The sequence below is a fragment of the Mytilus edulis genome, chromosome 10 (assembly GCF_963676685.1).
Source record: "Mytilus edulis chromosome 10, xbMytEdul2.2, whole genome shotgun sequence".
Classification (NCBI taxonomy): domain Eukaryota; kingdom Metazoa; phylum Mollusca; class Bivalvia; order Mytilida; family Mytilidae; genus Mytilus; species Mytilus edulis.
Window position 1 is genome coordinate 55,464,447 of NC_092353.1, and position 14,021 is coordinate 55,478,467.

Consider the following 14,021-nt stretch of genomic DNA (forward strand, 5'->3'; position numbering starts at 1 on the left):
TTAAATTCTAGACCAAAAAAATTTCCGATCTTAATTCTAAAGTTCTTTTTTTTATTGAGCATATTATAAACCAACATTATTTTAATCGAAGAACATCCTGAAAGGTAAGATTAATCAATGAAATATATCACAATGATGTAATTGAGCACTACTATGATAGTAAATCAAAATGTTAGTCAATAACTGTCTTTCCTAATTTTTTTGCACTTTATATAAAAACATGGCAATAGTTTCTCAAAATTTTCTATTTCACAGGTCTTCATTTTATGATATATGTGTTATAAATTTCAGAACACTCCATAAATTTCTTATTTGTCATTGGCATAGTTTTAAAAACCGTTAAAGGTACTCTTTTTTTCTTTCTATGATAATTGATTTATTGGTCCAACACTCGATTAATTTCTTTTTTGACATAGTTTAAAAACTGTAAGAAGAACTCTTACTTTTTGTCTCTACCTATGCTAGGACTAATTTTGTCAACTTAGTTTTATCATTGTTTTAAAAACGTTAGAACTCTTACTTTTTGTCTCTTCCTATTCCAGGACTATTTTTAGCACATTCTACAGATTTTTTTTTTTTAATTATTATCAAGCATATTATAAATTTCAGAACGCTCTAAAAATTTCTTATTTGGCATTTTATCACTGTTTTAAAAATTGATTCGAGGAACTCTTACTTTTTGTCTCTTCCTATTCCAGGACTATTTTTAGCACATTCGACCATCCGTCTGAGTGAAGCTTGATCTAATTCTCCAACACCGTCCATAGGCATACAGTCAACGTACAGGTTATATCTCAGAATGGCTTCAGTTTCTTTACGTAGTCTAAATGCCTCGGCTACTCGCTGGGCAAAGATCCTTGGATCTTCAGCTTTTAACATTAATCTTACTCTGTGTACCCAATACTGGTTCTTTAAGTCCATTCTAGAGCCTATAAAACAATTTTTATTCTATTACTTATCAGTGGAAGATCCAGGGGTTCGAAAACCCCCTTTTTTTTTGGCCAATCAATGCATTTGAATGGGGACATATAGTCTCCTGGGTTGGGACCCCGCACCTCTTTTTTTTAGAATGATTGGATCTGCCCCTGCTCATTACTGAATTGCTTTGAAAGTGTTATTGATCTGAGGTACCAGTTCTTGTGGGTAAGGCAATTCTTTCTAACCATGAAATTTTGTTAACAACAAATATACACTGGTATTTTAAGTTGAGTCAAAAAGTGTTAATCTTCATGATTAAATACACATTATTAATGAAATTGAATTAAAAAAAAACATTTCAACTAATCATTTGAAGTGTGAATACTCTGGATTTATTAGTATGCGTTGGATACCAATTTTCCTGGATTTCATGGGTAGAGGGGAGCCAGGAATATAAATGCTCAGGCCAAATAAAAATATATGTGTGGTTCCAGTAACCCTACCATCCCTACTTTTTCGGCTTAAAAATAGCCTACCCTAAAGATTTTATTGTCATTTTTCATTAAGCACTGTTAAAGTCAGATTGTTGCTCCCATAGACTCAATGTAAAAAAAAACACCATGAAATAAAAAAAAAATCCCTACCTACCTACCTTTACTTTTTTTCAGATGTAACTGGAACCACACATACTTTTTTATTTGGCCTCAATGAATTACAAGCTTTCTAAAGGAATGTATGCTGACTTTATCAATACCATGAAATTAAATTTCCACGAAAATTGGTACCCATGAAAATAAATGAACCCACAGCAGATAAAAGTTTTGCTTTATATATTATGTTTGCTCTATTATACTGTGAAACCTGTTTAAACTAAACCTCTTTAGGACTAAAAATTTTGTTCGGTATTGGCTATGTTCAGTTTTATCAAGTTCACAGCACATTTAACTTGATATGACGGTGCTTGAGAACATGTTTGGTTTATACAGGTTTTCGGTTTAAAAATGATTTGCTTTAGCCAGGTTTCACTGTAGTTCAATATTAACTAACCATCTGATTGGAATCCTCCATTTACTACAGCTTTACCAGACTCATCTACAATCCGGCCTGAGGAATTACACTTCTGTACAAAGAATAACTGCTGTTTAGGGTCATAATCTAGGATACCAACATCAGTCCATTCATATTTGATCTTTGGGTCAGTTGGATCCACTGTAAATGAAAATAAATACAAAATGAACTATGTTTACATTCTGATCTTATTTTCAATCAAAAAAAAAATCATCAGTTAAAGTATTAATACATTGCAAAAACAAATATTTCATCAATGACATTCCAGTCACATATTCTCATGAATATCCTTTTTATATTAGATACAATTTTTTTTAGTATGATAAAGTTTTTTCGTAGGCAATACATTTCAACTGAGTCACTACACAGGCGTCAAAAGGCGTTTCATGGTGTAAAGGGGGTGGCGTCAAAAGGCGTCATTATGGAGAAAAGGGATACTTTCTTATTACTGTGGATTCATTTATTTTTCGTGGGTACCAATTTTCATGGATTCTTGCATATTCGTGGATATTTAAATTCGTGATTTTAGTCTGCATACATTTCTTTAGAACATTTGTATTTCGTTTAAATAGCACATTCTCAAATTGAACGGGGTGGGGTGACCCCAGGGACTTCCCTTTAATTCTAATTGATTTGTTTTATCGTCCCATTCAAGAATATATATGGTTTAGGGGTGGGGATCCGGACTGTGTTTACAAGTATTCCACTGAACCAACGAAATCCACGAAATTGGTATCCAACGAATATTAATGAATCCACAGTAACCAAAACAATTACTGAATTCTTCTAAAGAATTCCCCAAGATAATATCATGAAAATTTATGGTAGAATGAATCCACACAACTTCTTGATCTAAATTTTAGGTCTTTTCATATCAAAACCTAGCAAATATTTGTGTTATCAATCTACTAATTAAACAACATAATTACGTCTACATATATTTTAAGGTAGTACATAACACTATTGGGAGATAACTCTGTAAAATCAGCTGAACATTTTAAATGCATTGTATTTTTAGGGAAATATTAAGCTTCTCAATGTTTGGTACCACCTTAACAGAGATCTAACGAATATTTACATTCTTTGTCAGTATCTTTACTGGGTAACAGAGCAAGAGCAGGAACTGGTTTCCTAGTTCCATTATCTTGTCCCATCTTTAGCCACTCAGTTGGCAGACGACAGTCATGTTCCTCATTGTCAAATAAATGTAAAGGCAGGTATGCAGGGAATGGGGCGGGATCATTGGGATCCATGTTGATTTGGACTGGCATACTGGTCTGTTTTGGCATCAACTGATCAGTTTTTATTCCCTGATCTTTCAAGAGATTCTTCAATTCAAGTGTAGAATATAATCTTCTTCTCCTACAAAAAGAAATACATAATTGTTTAATATTCAAAATAATAATTAAGAAAAATGATGATATTCATTCAAGAAAAAAACTTCTTTAAAAGAGAAATAAATGTTTAAATTTCAATGAAAAATAAAAAGCAAATAGTATTCTAATAGGAAAATGACTGATAATAGTTATAGCATAATTAAGATTATTCTTAACCCCATAACATATATTTAAAAAAAAAAAAGTATTATTAAAATGTTAACAGAAGATATATATTAAGTTGGAAATATTTTAGTTTCTCTTTGCACCTGCTCATTTTTTCAAAATACTTAATCCAAGCTTTAAATCATAATATTTAGCATCAGAGTAATAAGAGTTCCAGTGTTTTGAAATGAACACAAGCTAACAAACCTTTCTACTTCAATTTTCCTCGGACAATCTCCAGGTTTTGTGTAAAATGGCAACTGGACCTTTGGTTCACTTGAACTTTTTGAAAAATCCTAAAAGAAAATATAAAAAGATTTAAATTCAAAATATCTGAAAGTTTTACTATAGTGAGAACAGACAAAAAGTAAATTAAGATACTCCAAGTTTAAGCAGATATTTATGTTTGAGTTGGAGAATATATTCCTGTTTTATGGGTCTTTCCTTTACTCCCATCAAAGTATACACCCTTCCAATGAAATCAATGGACATGAAAAATGGTATTCCATGAATATTAAAGGGTCCACAGTACATGTGCTATCAAAATCATTAAACTTATAATGTACAGGCCTTATATTTTTGTAAAAATTATCATTAAAGACATTTAATACACTCCACTTTGGGTCAAATTAAAAAAAAAAGATGTTCCATTGAAAAAAAAAACAAGAATATTTGTCATAAATATTCTATGATAACTTGATAACATACTGATATTGCTGTAATTTCTGTTGAGGGTCCATGTGACTGGCCTTTGATCTGTTCAATAACATTTCCTTTTTCTTCAAATGCTGTGACTGTAATTGAAATTTCAGGATATTATTATACAATAGTATAAATAAATACAACATTTTAACATTTAAAAGAGTGATGAAAGATTACCCATTGTGATAAAAGAAAAAATGTCTTCTTGTAATACAGATGCATTGGCCTCCCAAAAGATAACTAGGTTCACTCACTTCAGTAAAAAAATACTTTTAAATGTTAAAAAAAATATGGCTCAAACTCCATTCTGTCTTTGTCATCAAGAGGTTATATCCAATACAAGAAGGATATGTGTTATAAACTCTATATGACATATCAAAATTTCTGATTTTCAAATGAATTTGTCAAAATAGAAACTTAAAATTTAACATTTCCCAAAATAATCCAGAAGCATAAGGCCATAAAAAGAATAGGGTTGTTTGCCCTAACCCTACCTACCCAGAAAAAAGCTGCTTACTCAAAATCTTTTATTGTCCTAATTTGAAGGTTTATTTTATTCAGATAGGCATGAAGACTAACAACATCAGATACTTAAATTTCTTTTTTGTGGAAAAATAAAATGCCTACCTAACTACAGTGACCTACCCACTGTCTCAACCTTTGGGTAGGATTTGGGCAAATTAAAATATTTTCAAGTGTGGCCTAACAAGGGAATGACAATCATATAAAATAAGTCATGGTTGAATTGGCTTAAATGGTTCTAATATAATTTCCTATTACAAACAGTTTGGTCAAGGTAACTTAATTTGCAGATTTTAAAATTAAAATAACTGATGGACAAAAAATTGCCATAAACAAATCGCTTTCATTAATTACCCTAAACATACATGTATATAGATATAGAGGTCAAATAAAATCAATCATAAACAAAGAATACAATTTGCAATTCTACTACCATGATTCCACTTTATTTAATTTATATCTTCTTAGAAGTAACATTTAAGAATTGAATGCTTCTTTTTGTAACGTCATTGGGGTGTAAAAGCGTTGATCTAAGAACATTTTGTATGAAGCGCTGAAGTGTGTGCACGATCAACGCTTTTAAAAACTTATGAAGTTACAAATAGAAGCATTCAATACTTATAATTACATTCTTTAGCTATGATCATGAAAACACGATTTTTATCAAGTTTTTATTTAATTTAATACCTGTGCACTTAATTGTGGGACCTCGTATTATCCTGAATGATAAATTTTACTGTGTAATGCAATTGTTTAAGGAATAACTCAAGATTGCAGTGTAGTCAATTAGAATAACGTATTATAATGAAACATACATCTAATGTAATTATTAGTTTGTAATTACAATGAGAAAAATATAATTTTTAATGATTTTCTTTTTTTATTTGATAAACTCCTCACACTTTTGAATACTAGAATCAACATTTTTGGGTACATGTATTTTGTAATGCGATTTGCACAAATGCCAAATCTGAGAGCAAGAAATAAATAAATCCAAAATAAAGCTTATAACAGTAAGAACATATGAAATAATAGCTTCGAATCCCTATTTAGAAAGATAAGGGGAACCCCCTTATACATTGAAACGTGTCAATAATCAATAAATAATAATTTAAATACCTTTTGGTGTGTGTTTTTCTTTGGCAACATTCCACAGTGTGTCTTGTGCAGTTGTTGGTCCATTTAATACATACTGAAAATTAAAAACATTTTATAATCTTATTTGTTCTGGTGCCAAAGAAAATTAAATATTGTAAAAAAAATATTTGCTTTTTGTTATAAAATAATCAAATATGTCTAACAATTTTAAACGAAAGATATAGTATACTGTGGATTCATTAATATTCGTTGGATACCAATTTTCATGGATTTCGTTGTTGCAAAGGGAATCACGAATTTAACTGTTATATGAAATACATATATATGTAAAGAAATGTATGCAGACTTTGCCAAAACCACAAATTTAAATATCCATGAATATGCAAGATTTCCTCACTCCACGAAAATGGGTACCCACGAAAATAAATGATTCCAAATTTATACTGCATTTACTTTTCCAAGATTTTTGAAGATAAACCAACAAATACATTTTAAAAATAAATGTAACTTACATCTAATTGTCCATCACTCCCGTCAGTCCCTATAATATCGGAGTAATATCCTCTCTGTTTGATTTCTGGGTAAGCCTGTCCACCAGATGTTTTATTAGCGCTATCAACACGTGTACGATTTGCAGAAAATGGCTTTCCACCACTTCTACTCGCTCTGGATGACATTATGTCCTGTAATAACAAGAAATTACTAAAAGTTAGTTTGTTTGAAACATAAATCTATCGACTATCCTTCAATATTTGTTTTTTAACAATTACCTATGCCTTTTGATCTTTAGTTGGCACAATTTCAGATAAACAATGCATTGGTCATACAGATTGCAGATATTAAATCTTGCCAAATTTTCCTCAGACAAGTGATTATTTATTAAATGGATATATATTATATATATGTTTTATTTTAAGCAATGATAATTATTAAATACATTGTACAAAAAGTCAAAATAATCTGATAATTTGATAACTAAAAAATGTGTTTGAACGACATTGGGCTTATGAATGAAGGATTTAACAAATAAATGACAAACACCTTCATGAAAACATATCTTTAAACAAATTGAAAGTCATACAAAAACACCCATCTTGACTGCAATTATGTACATGTACTTTTTCAACAGCCAGCTGATCCAAATAGAATGACAAATATTTCTATTGTTTGGTATGATTATATCTCAACATTAAAAGGAAATATATAAATAAAATAAAAAAACAATTTTAATTTTTAAATTTAATTCTTTTAATACAAACATGACAAATTACCTTAATTGTGCATTATTTTTTTTAGAATCAACATTGAACTTTTTGAAAGCTGATGGGAGATAATCATTGATAATCATGGCACATGAAAATCTGCTGCATGACTCATTTCAGAGCTGGTGATTCCAAATTTAAGATGCATCAAGCTTGTTAAATGTTGGCTCAACTGTGCACAAAAAATATTTTAACCCAAAATATTAAAATTAACCTTAACTTAACATCATTGCCTTTCTCTTTTTTTGTCATTTGGACTTAACCAAAGTGTCAGTCAAATTAAGTGACCTTTTAAGAGTTAAAAAAAAATGCTGATTTTCATGTCAGTGGTCCAAATTTCAGTTAATTGATTTCAATCAGTAGTTTTAATTTTGATTTCAGGAGGTGAAATAAAAAAAAATTGGATTCAAGTCATCTTTATTTGATTAAATCATTAAAAGTATGGTATTGGTAGGTCTTTCAACCACCAAACACCACCGCTTATCGTGAACACAATATATATAGTACACACAATTTAATAGGAAATGATGGCAAGAAAACCAAAAAGAACAGTTTTGCAGATACACTTTCAAGTCTAACATTTTTTAATATAATTATTGTGATAATTTCACATTGAATAAAATGTTTTAACTTATATAATTATTTGAACAATTTATTGCTAAAAATTGAAAAGTAAAGATAATTTACAAAGAGATGTAAATTCGGAAAAAATATTGCACGATCTGGAAGCTTTTTTTATTTTATTTTGATTCTCAATTTTATGTAAAAATGAGAATAGAATTGAATTTATGTAATTTGATCGATTTTTACTGTTTTACTGTTTAACATTTCTGTTTTTTTTAGCGGTTAGTGGCCTTTTTGGGTATTCAGTGGTGAAAAGACTGCCCCTTAAAAGTTGTATGCTGATACTGATAGTCTTGGATAAATATGAAAACCGAAAAGAATACACCTTATCGCTATTTGTCCGCCATTGCTGGAAATCACTCAGGTTCCCGTAAAATTTTGACGTCATAAAACAAAATATCTGACGCCACAATGGAAAAGTGATTGTTGTTGACGTCAAAAGTTCAAGCGGACGGGTCAGCCGGGATTAGCGATAAGGTGTATGGAATGAAATGGAATGCACATTCTTAGTTTCTATCATAGTCAATTAAGTTAAATCTAAGTTGTGAAAGGGTTATGATTCTCATTTTGTCTTCTGACATTAAAACATTTATTTTTCGTCATGTTTTAAATATTTGTATTATTATGTTTTAACTATAAATAAATGACAACATACAGTATTGTTACACACAGAAAGATGAGGATAAACCCATGCATGTAAGTTGAAATCATCCCTTCGTAAATTTTATAGATGCCATCACGAGTTGGTTGATCGTTATGGAATAACTGTTTCACAGATAATATCGGATATGTTCCTTGTGTCTTAACTACAATACCCTTTCCCTTTTCACGAATGTGACCTACCGAATTAGACTATTTACCGGATTTGTAATAGCATAAGCAACACGACGGGTGCCACATATGGAGCAGGTCACCTGCTTACCCTGAGCACCTGAGATCTAGTTTTTTTTAGATTGTGTCAATGGGGGTTACAAAACAAGGTAACTGAATTATGGTGCACATTTTGTTTGTGTTGCTTAGTCTTTAGTTTTCTATGTTGTGTCTTCTGTACTATTATTTGTCTGTTTGTATTTTTATTTTTAGCCATGGCATTGTCAGTTTATTTTCTATCTATGATTTTGACTCTCCCTCTAGTATCTTTCGTCCTTTCTGAAAACAACTTGAGTCATTAGTCGTAATTCTAATAAAAAAAAACCTATGTGCTTATCTGAACACAATTAGGAATACAAAGATAACTGGTATGGTAAACAATGTTTTCAATTCGACTATTGCACTGCCCGATGCAATATTCAATATTCACTGAATCACAGTTCTACGGGCACCACTCACACCGTCACTGACTTTACAAATTACTGAAAACAAAACTGGACAGTTTCAAGTTATGTCCGTTAAAATGTGTTTGCTTCAACTCCGCAGGGTGGATTCCAAAATCAAAACAATTTTTAATTGGAATAAAACTGTTTGACATTATTACAATTTACCTTCTTAGAAATACATCCAGTAAATATTGTTTAAGAATAACAGGTTCTTTTTCGTTTACAAATGGCGTGTTTGGTCTTGGCAACAGAATCTGCTAATAGAAAAATTACGCCCCGGTAGTAGATGATACTGCAGACTAACCTTTTTTATAATAATGTGAATATACAATTTGTTTTCAATTTTTTTTCTAAATTATTTCTATCAAATTCGGCAAAATTTAGGTGATGATGATATGGTTCAATTAATGCCATAAATTTTAAAGATGTCTATTTCTTTGTCATGGTTTTAGCCGTTTTCTATTTAAAAAGCGCGGGAAATATAATAACTTTATGAATTCAAGATTGTGTTATTATAAACACATGTCTCTGTTATAAATAAAATATTTGAATTTACTGAGGATTTTAAAATGACAGTTGATTACAGCATGACAATAAAATTTACACTTTCTTTTAGACAATAAGAAAATCAACTGATTTTGATGCATCACTTTAATTTTTTTCCAAAAATAACACGATAATTATTTGAGACCTCTGACGAATTTTGATAAGGGTATTTTGACTAATCATGGTAAAATTTAATACAATTTGAAGATAACGGAAGATGAAAATGACTGTTTGAGGCCTGACAAATCACTGAAATAAAATTGTATTGTATTCCATTTTTTTACATTTCAGGACGGCATGCAAATATTAAAATATAAGGAGGAAACAGCATAGGCAGATCCAGGTGGTTCTGTGGGGCCAGTCCCCCCCCTTTTGTGGGGAAACTTTGGTTGATTATTTAGGGAAAAACTGAAGCATGACTGGAGCTGGCCCCCTATTAAGGTTAGTCAGTGCCCACACCCTCTTAGATCAGTCAGTGGGCCATGCTTATGAAAAGTTATTAATACTCCACTGCACAAGAACTACACTTAATTTGGAATAAATTTTACAGTATCTGAGAGCTTCCAAAAGACATACAAAGAATTTTACAATAAAGGAAGGAAAGCTTATTTCATCTTAAGAACATAAGACATACAACATAAAGCTTTATTTAGCAGAGGCGGATTTAGGGGGGGGGGGGGCAGGGGGCCCAGGATCCGCCACTGTTTAGAGTCTGTAAATGCAATATAACATAAGCTCTGAAGAACTTTAAAAACCAACAGAGCAACAAATAAAACAAAACATACATATCAGTGGCGGATCCAGGGGGGGGGGTTCCGGGGGTGCGCACCCCCCCTTTATTTTTGCCGATCAATGCATTTGTATCGGGACATATGTTTTGCACCCCCCCTTTGTCCTGGGTGCCCTGGGTTAGCACCCCCCCCTTTCGAAAATTCCTGCATCCGCCCCTGCATATCTAGTCCTGCACACATAAGTTAAACATATAAAGCAAGTGTTCATATCAGTATATAAACATGTAGCACAATAGGAAGATGTGTATGAACCTTTTTTACTGGAATGCCCAAAACCTACTAATTTATTATATATAATCCAACAATCTTTTTTATGGATCTTAAATTTGGGTTTATATTATGATATATGCAAAGATTTGACTATACAAATCCTTGGAATAACTTCCTAACTTTATTTCAAACTAATCTGATTATCTTGTACTAGATAAAATATACACTAAACTGTTGTAAATTTTTATTTGGAGTTAACATGAAAACTTTAAATATGGGATGTATAGGGAAACTAGGTTCACTCCTACACTATTCTTTTTATCATATAACTTATTACGAATATGATAAAATATTTGATTCGTCTTATGAAAAAAATTGAACCTTTAAATGTTATCCTATGGAAGCTAGGTAGTAAATCTTTTCCAGTTTATGAACAAGCTATTAAACCAGAAATGTTGGCTAGGAAATTCTTATATTTGGACTATCTATTTGTTAACCAGTCAAACTTCAAATAAATTCTTCAACTTATATAAGTAAGTGTACCCCACTTTTAAAGAAAGAACAAAAAAACTGCCAGAAAATATCAATCTTGTCTAAAAAAAAATTTAAAAATAAATAATCCATCAGGAGTTGTCTCCCATAGGCCTTTCAATAAATTGATATAAAAGGAAGCATGTTTTCTTCTGGTCAAAGTTGCTTCCAAAAGACTTAATGTTTTGTTAATTACATTGTTTATATATTATTTGTTAAAATGTGTTTACATGTTTTTGTTTAAACATACTTTTAATCACTCTAATCAAACAAGGGTTATTAAAATAATTGTAAAAACAAAAAATTATTTAAATCTGGAATACTTTTAAATTCTGGAAAATTACTTAGAAATTAATGATGAAAATAATCCAATTTAATATGGTTAGCCATGCACATGGCTATAAGGTTCATTTTACTTTCACCAATATTTCAGTATGAACTATTAACTTACCCCACAGGCACTTGTCTCAGAAAAAAATTTCCTATATACCTTATTATAACACAAGGTACTTAACTTGCAATTTAGAAAAATGTCGGGCGGTAACGAAATTCCGTTATGTCGCTTTCTGGGCTGTTATAATAAGTTATATAGGAAATTTTTTTCTGAGACAAGTGCCTGTGACTTACCCCCATTCATAGCTAACCTTCCTTAATAGAAGGTTAGTTTTCATCATACATTTCTCGTCGATTTTACAGAATACAAAATGATTCCAGGATCAAATAATTCCTTGTTTGAAGTTGTGTTTTACTACCGGTAATGCTTTCCCTTTTTTTTTGTTCCCTAGAATGTTTAAATATCCACAATCCAGTCTTCTTTTCCGATTTTTCAGCAGAAACAAATTATCCTTATTACCATATTTTAATTCTGTTATTACCTTGAGCAAGATGGGTTCCACCAGTGGAGCACAAACTGCCTACCCTAGCTACCAATACATCGATTTGCTTGAGCCCCAGTTTTTTGGTGTGGTTTGTGTTGCTGAATAATTGTTTTGTGTAATTTTTTTGATAATTGGTTGACCATTTTGCATATTTTTTCTTTTTGTTATTGTGTTATCTGTTTTTTTTATATTTCTGTTTTTCCCCTGGTGTTGCTCCTTTTTGTATTTGCAATATTTCACTCTTCTACTAAATATCTTACTTCACTTCATTAAAAATTTATCCCCCACCCTTTTTTTGGGGGATGATCAATGCATTGAAATGGAGACATATAGTTGGACTCTCCCCCTTTTTTAAAAATGGCTTGATTCACACCTGTTGATTTTTCTACTTAGAATTTTTATAGAAACTACAAAGCTGATGAATCATTTTACTTATAAACGCAAAATACCAGTAATAAGAATTGAAAAATTTAACAATATTTCATAAAAAAAAAAGTTCCACAAATCTGGATTTTCCATATGGAAGGACTTTCTGCAAGTGAGTTAGAAATTAATTGTGCAAAAATAAAATATAGAGAGAAAACGACTTGACACACAAGATCTGAAAATGGAAATCATGAGTAGACTTGTATGTAGTTATAATTGAAGTGTTCTAGTCCTGACTCCTGAAAATGCTTGATATATATAGATTACTGTTGGTTTTCCTGTTTCAATGGTTTTACACTTGTAATTTTTTGGGCCCTTTAAAGCTTGCTGTTCAGTGTGAGCTGAGGCTAGTTTTAAGACCTGCTATGATATTGTTATTATTGTATTTATTTATGTTGGCCTGATAGTTGTTTACAGAATAATCTTAGAACTGTGCAGTTAAGAAATAACTGGAACAATCACAGAATGATTGGAACCTTCCATTTGACTTACATAATGATTCCAGAATGATCCTAATAAAAGATGTGTTATATAAACTTCTACATTTTACTAGAAACTTCCGTTGTAACTTTCTAGGATGTTCCATTCTAGAGTGTTCTAGAATTTTCCGTGACAACTATATATATATAGACACTCAAGTTAAACTCACACACTTAGACATTGATAGACATTAATATTCATAGCATTTGGATTGACACTTTTATTCTACAAACAACATCATACTGGATTGTGACCGTAGTAGTGAACGTAATATTCAGATCGGATTCCCCGATACAGATAAAGATAAAAGATTGGACTCACATTTTGACAGTTAAGTTGACAGTAATATTTGTGTAATACTTCTTGTAAACTTTTGTATAATAAATATTGTTAAATTTTATTATTGATTTGTGTCTTTTGTTGGCTACAATTTAAAGGTAATTTCTGGCCGTAACAAACCGTATTTTGACCTATGATAGTTTCCATTTTTTTACCAATTGTGACTTGGATGGAGAGTTGTCTCATTAACACTCATACCACATCTTCTTATATCTATGAAATATTTCCCACTAATTGTTAAGGACCAAAAGCAATCTTTTTGCATCTATAAATGCTGAAAACTGTTGTCCTTGATCTGCGCATGAAGGGTCAAGATACAGTTCGTCTGTCTTTCCAAAGTTAGAAGACAGAGATTGTCTGTAGACTAGTTAGAGTTAATTTTGTCATTTAAGGGGAAAAAAGAATTTCACTAGACTATGTTAAATTTTCAAAATATTGTGTACTCTCAACAATTTTTATGGTTACATTTTCTATCTAGACACTTACTTTATGTTGAAATCTAGATATAGTTCGGATTTTTGTTAGTTCAGTTGCTATTTCATTGGCAGTAACTCCACATATTTTTTTAAAATATCACTGAAATATATTCTTCATATCTTTCTATTCATATTCAACAGATGATCCTACTCAAAGAAAAGCGCCTTCGTAAATTGTCAGGTCAAAAAGATGGCATGAATTTTTCACTCCGAAATATGTTAAAACAACAAACCCATGTTACATGTTTTATTTAAAAAGTTCAAGCTAGGAACAACTGGACAAGAATATAATT

The 14,021-nt window shown here is 30.9% G+C and overlaps 1 protein-coding gene across 11 annotated transcripts in view; it reads right to left on the minus strand.

Moving 5' to 3' along the window:
* The window catches only part of LOC139492172 (dynein axonemal heavy chain 1-like), a 112,928-nt gene extending 103,604 nt beyond the window's left edge, over positions 1–9,324 (minus strand). For all 11 annotated transcript variants that reach the window (XM_071280336.1, XM_071280326.1, XM_071280335.1 and 8 more), the window contains exons 1-8: positions 9,217–9,324; positions 6,362–6,532; positions 5,871–5,943; positions 4,236–4,321; positions 3,735–3,823; positions 3,065–3,348; positions 1,966–2,127; positions 677–929 (exon numbers count right to left, since the gene is read on the minus strand). In XM_071280336.1, the coding sequence (XP_071136437.1) occupies positions 677–929; positions 1,966–2,127; positions 3,065–3,348; positions 3,735–3,823; positions 4,236–4,321; positions 5,871–5,943; positions 6,362–6,526 (1,112 nt within the window). In that variant the 5' untranslated portion in view covers positions 6,527–6,532; positions 9,217–9,324. The remainder of the gene's footprint in view (positions 1–676; positions 930–1,965; positions 2,128–3,064; positions 3,349–3,734; positions 3,824–4,235; positions 4,322–5,870; positions 5,944–6,361; positions 6,533–9,216) is intronic.
* Between the last annotated feature and the right edge of the window lie 4,697 nt (positions 9,325–14,021).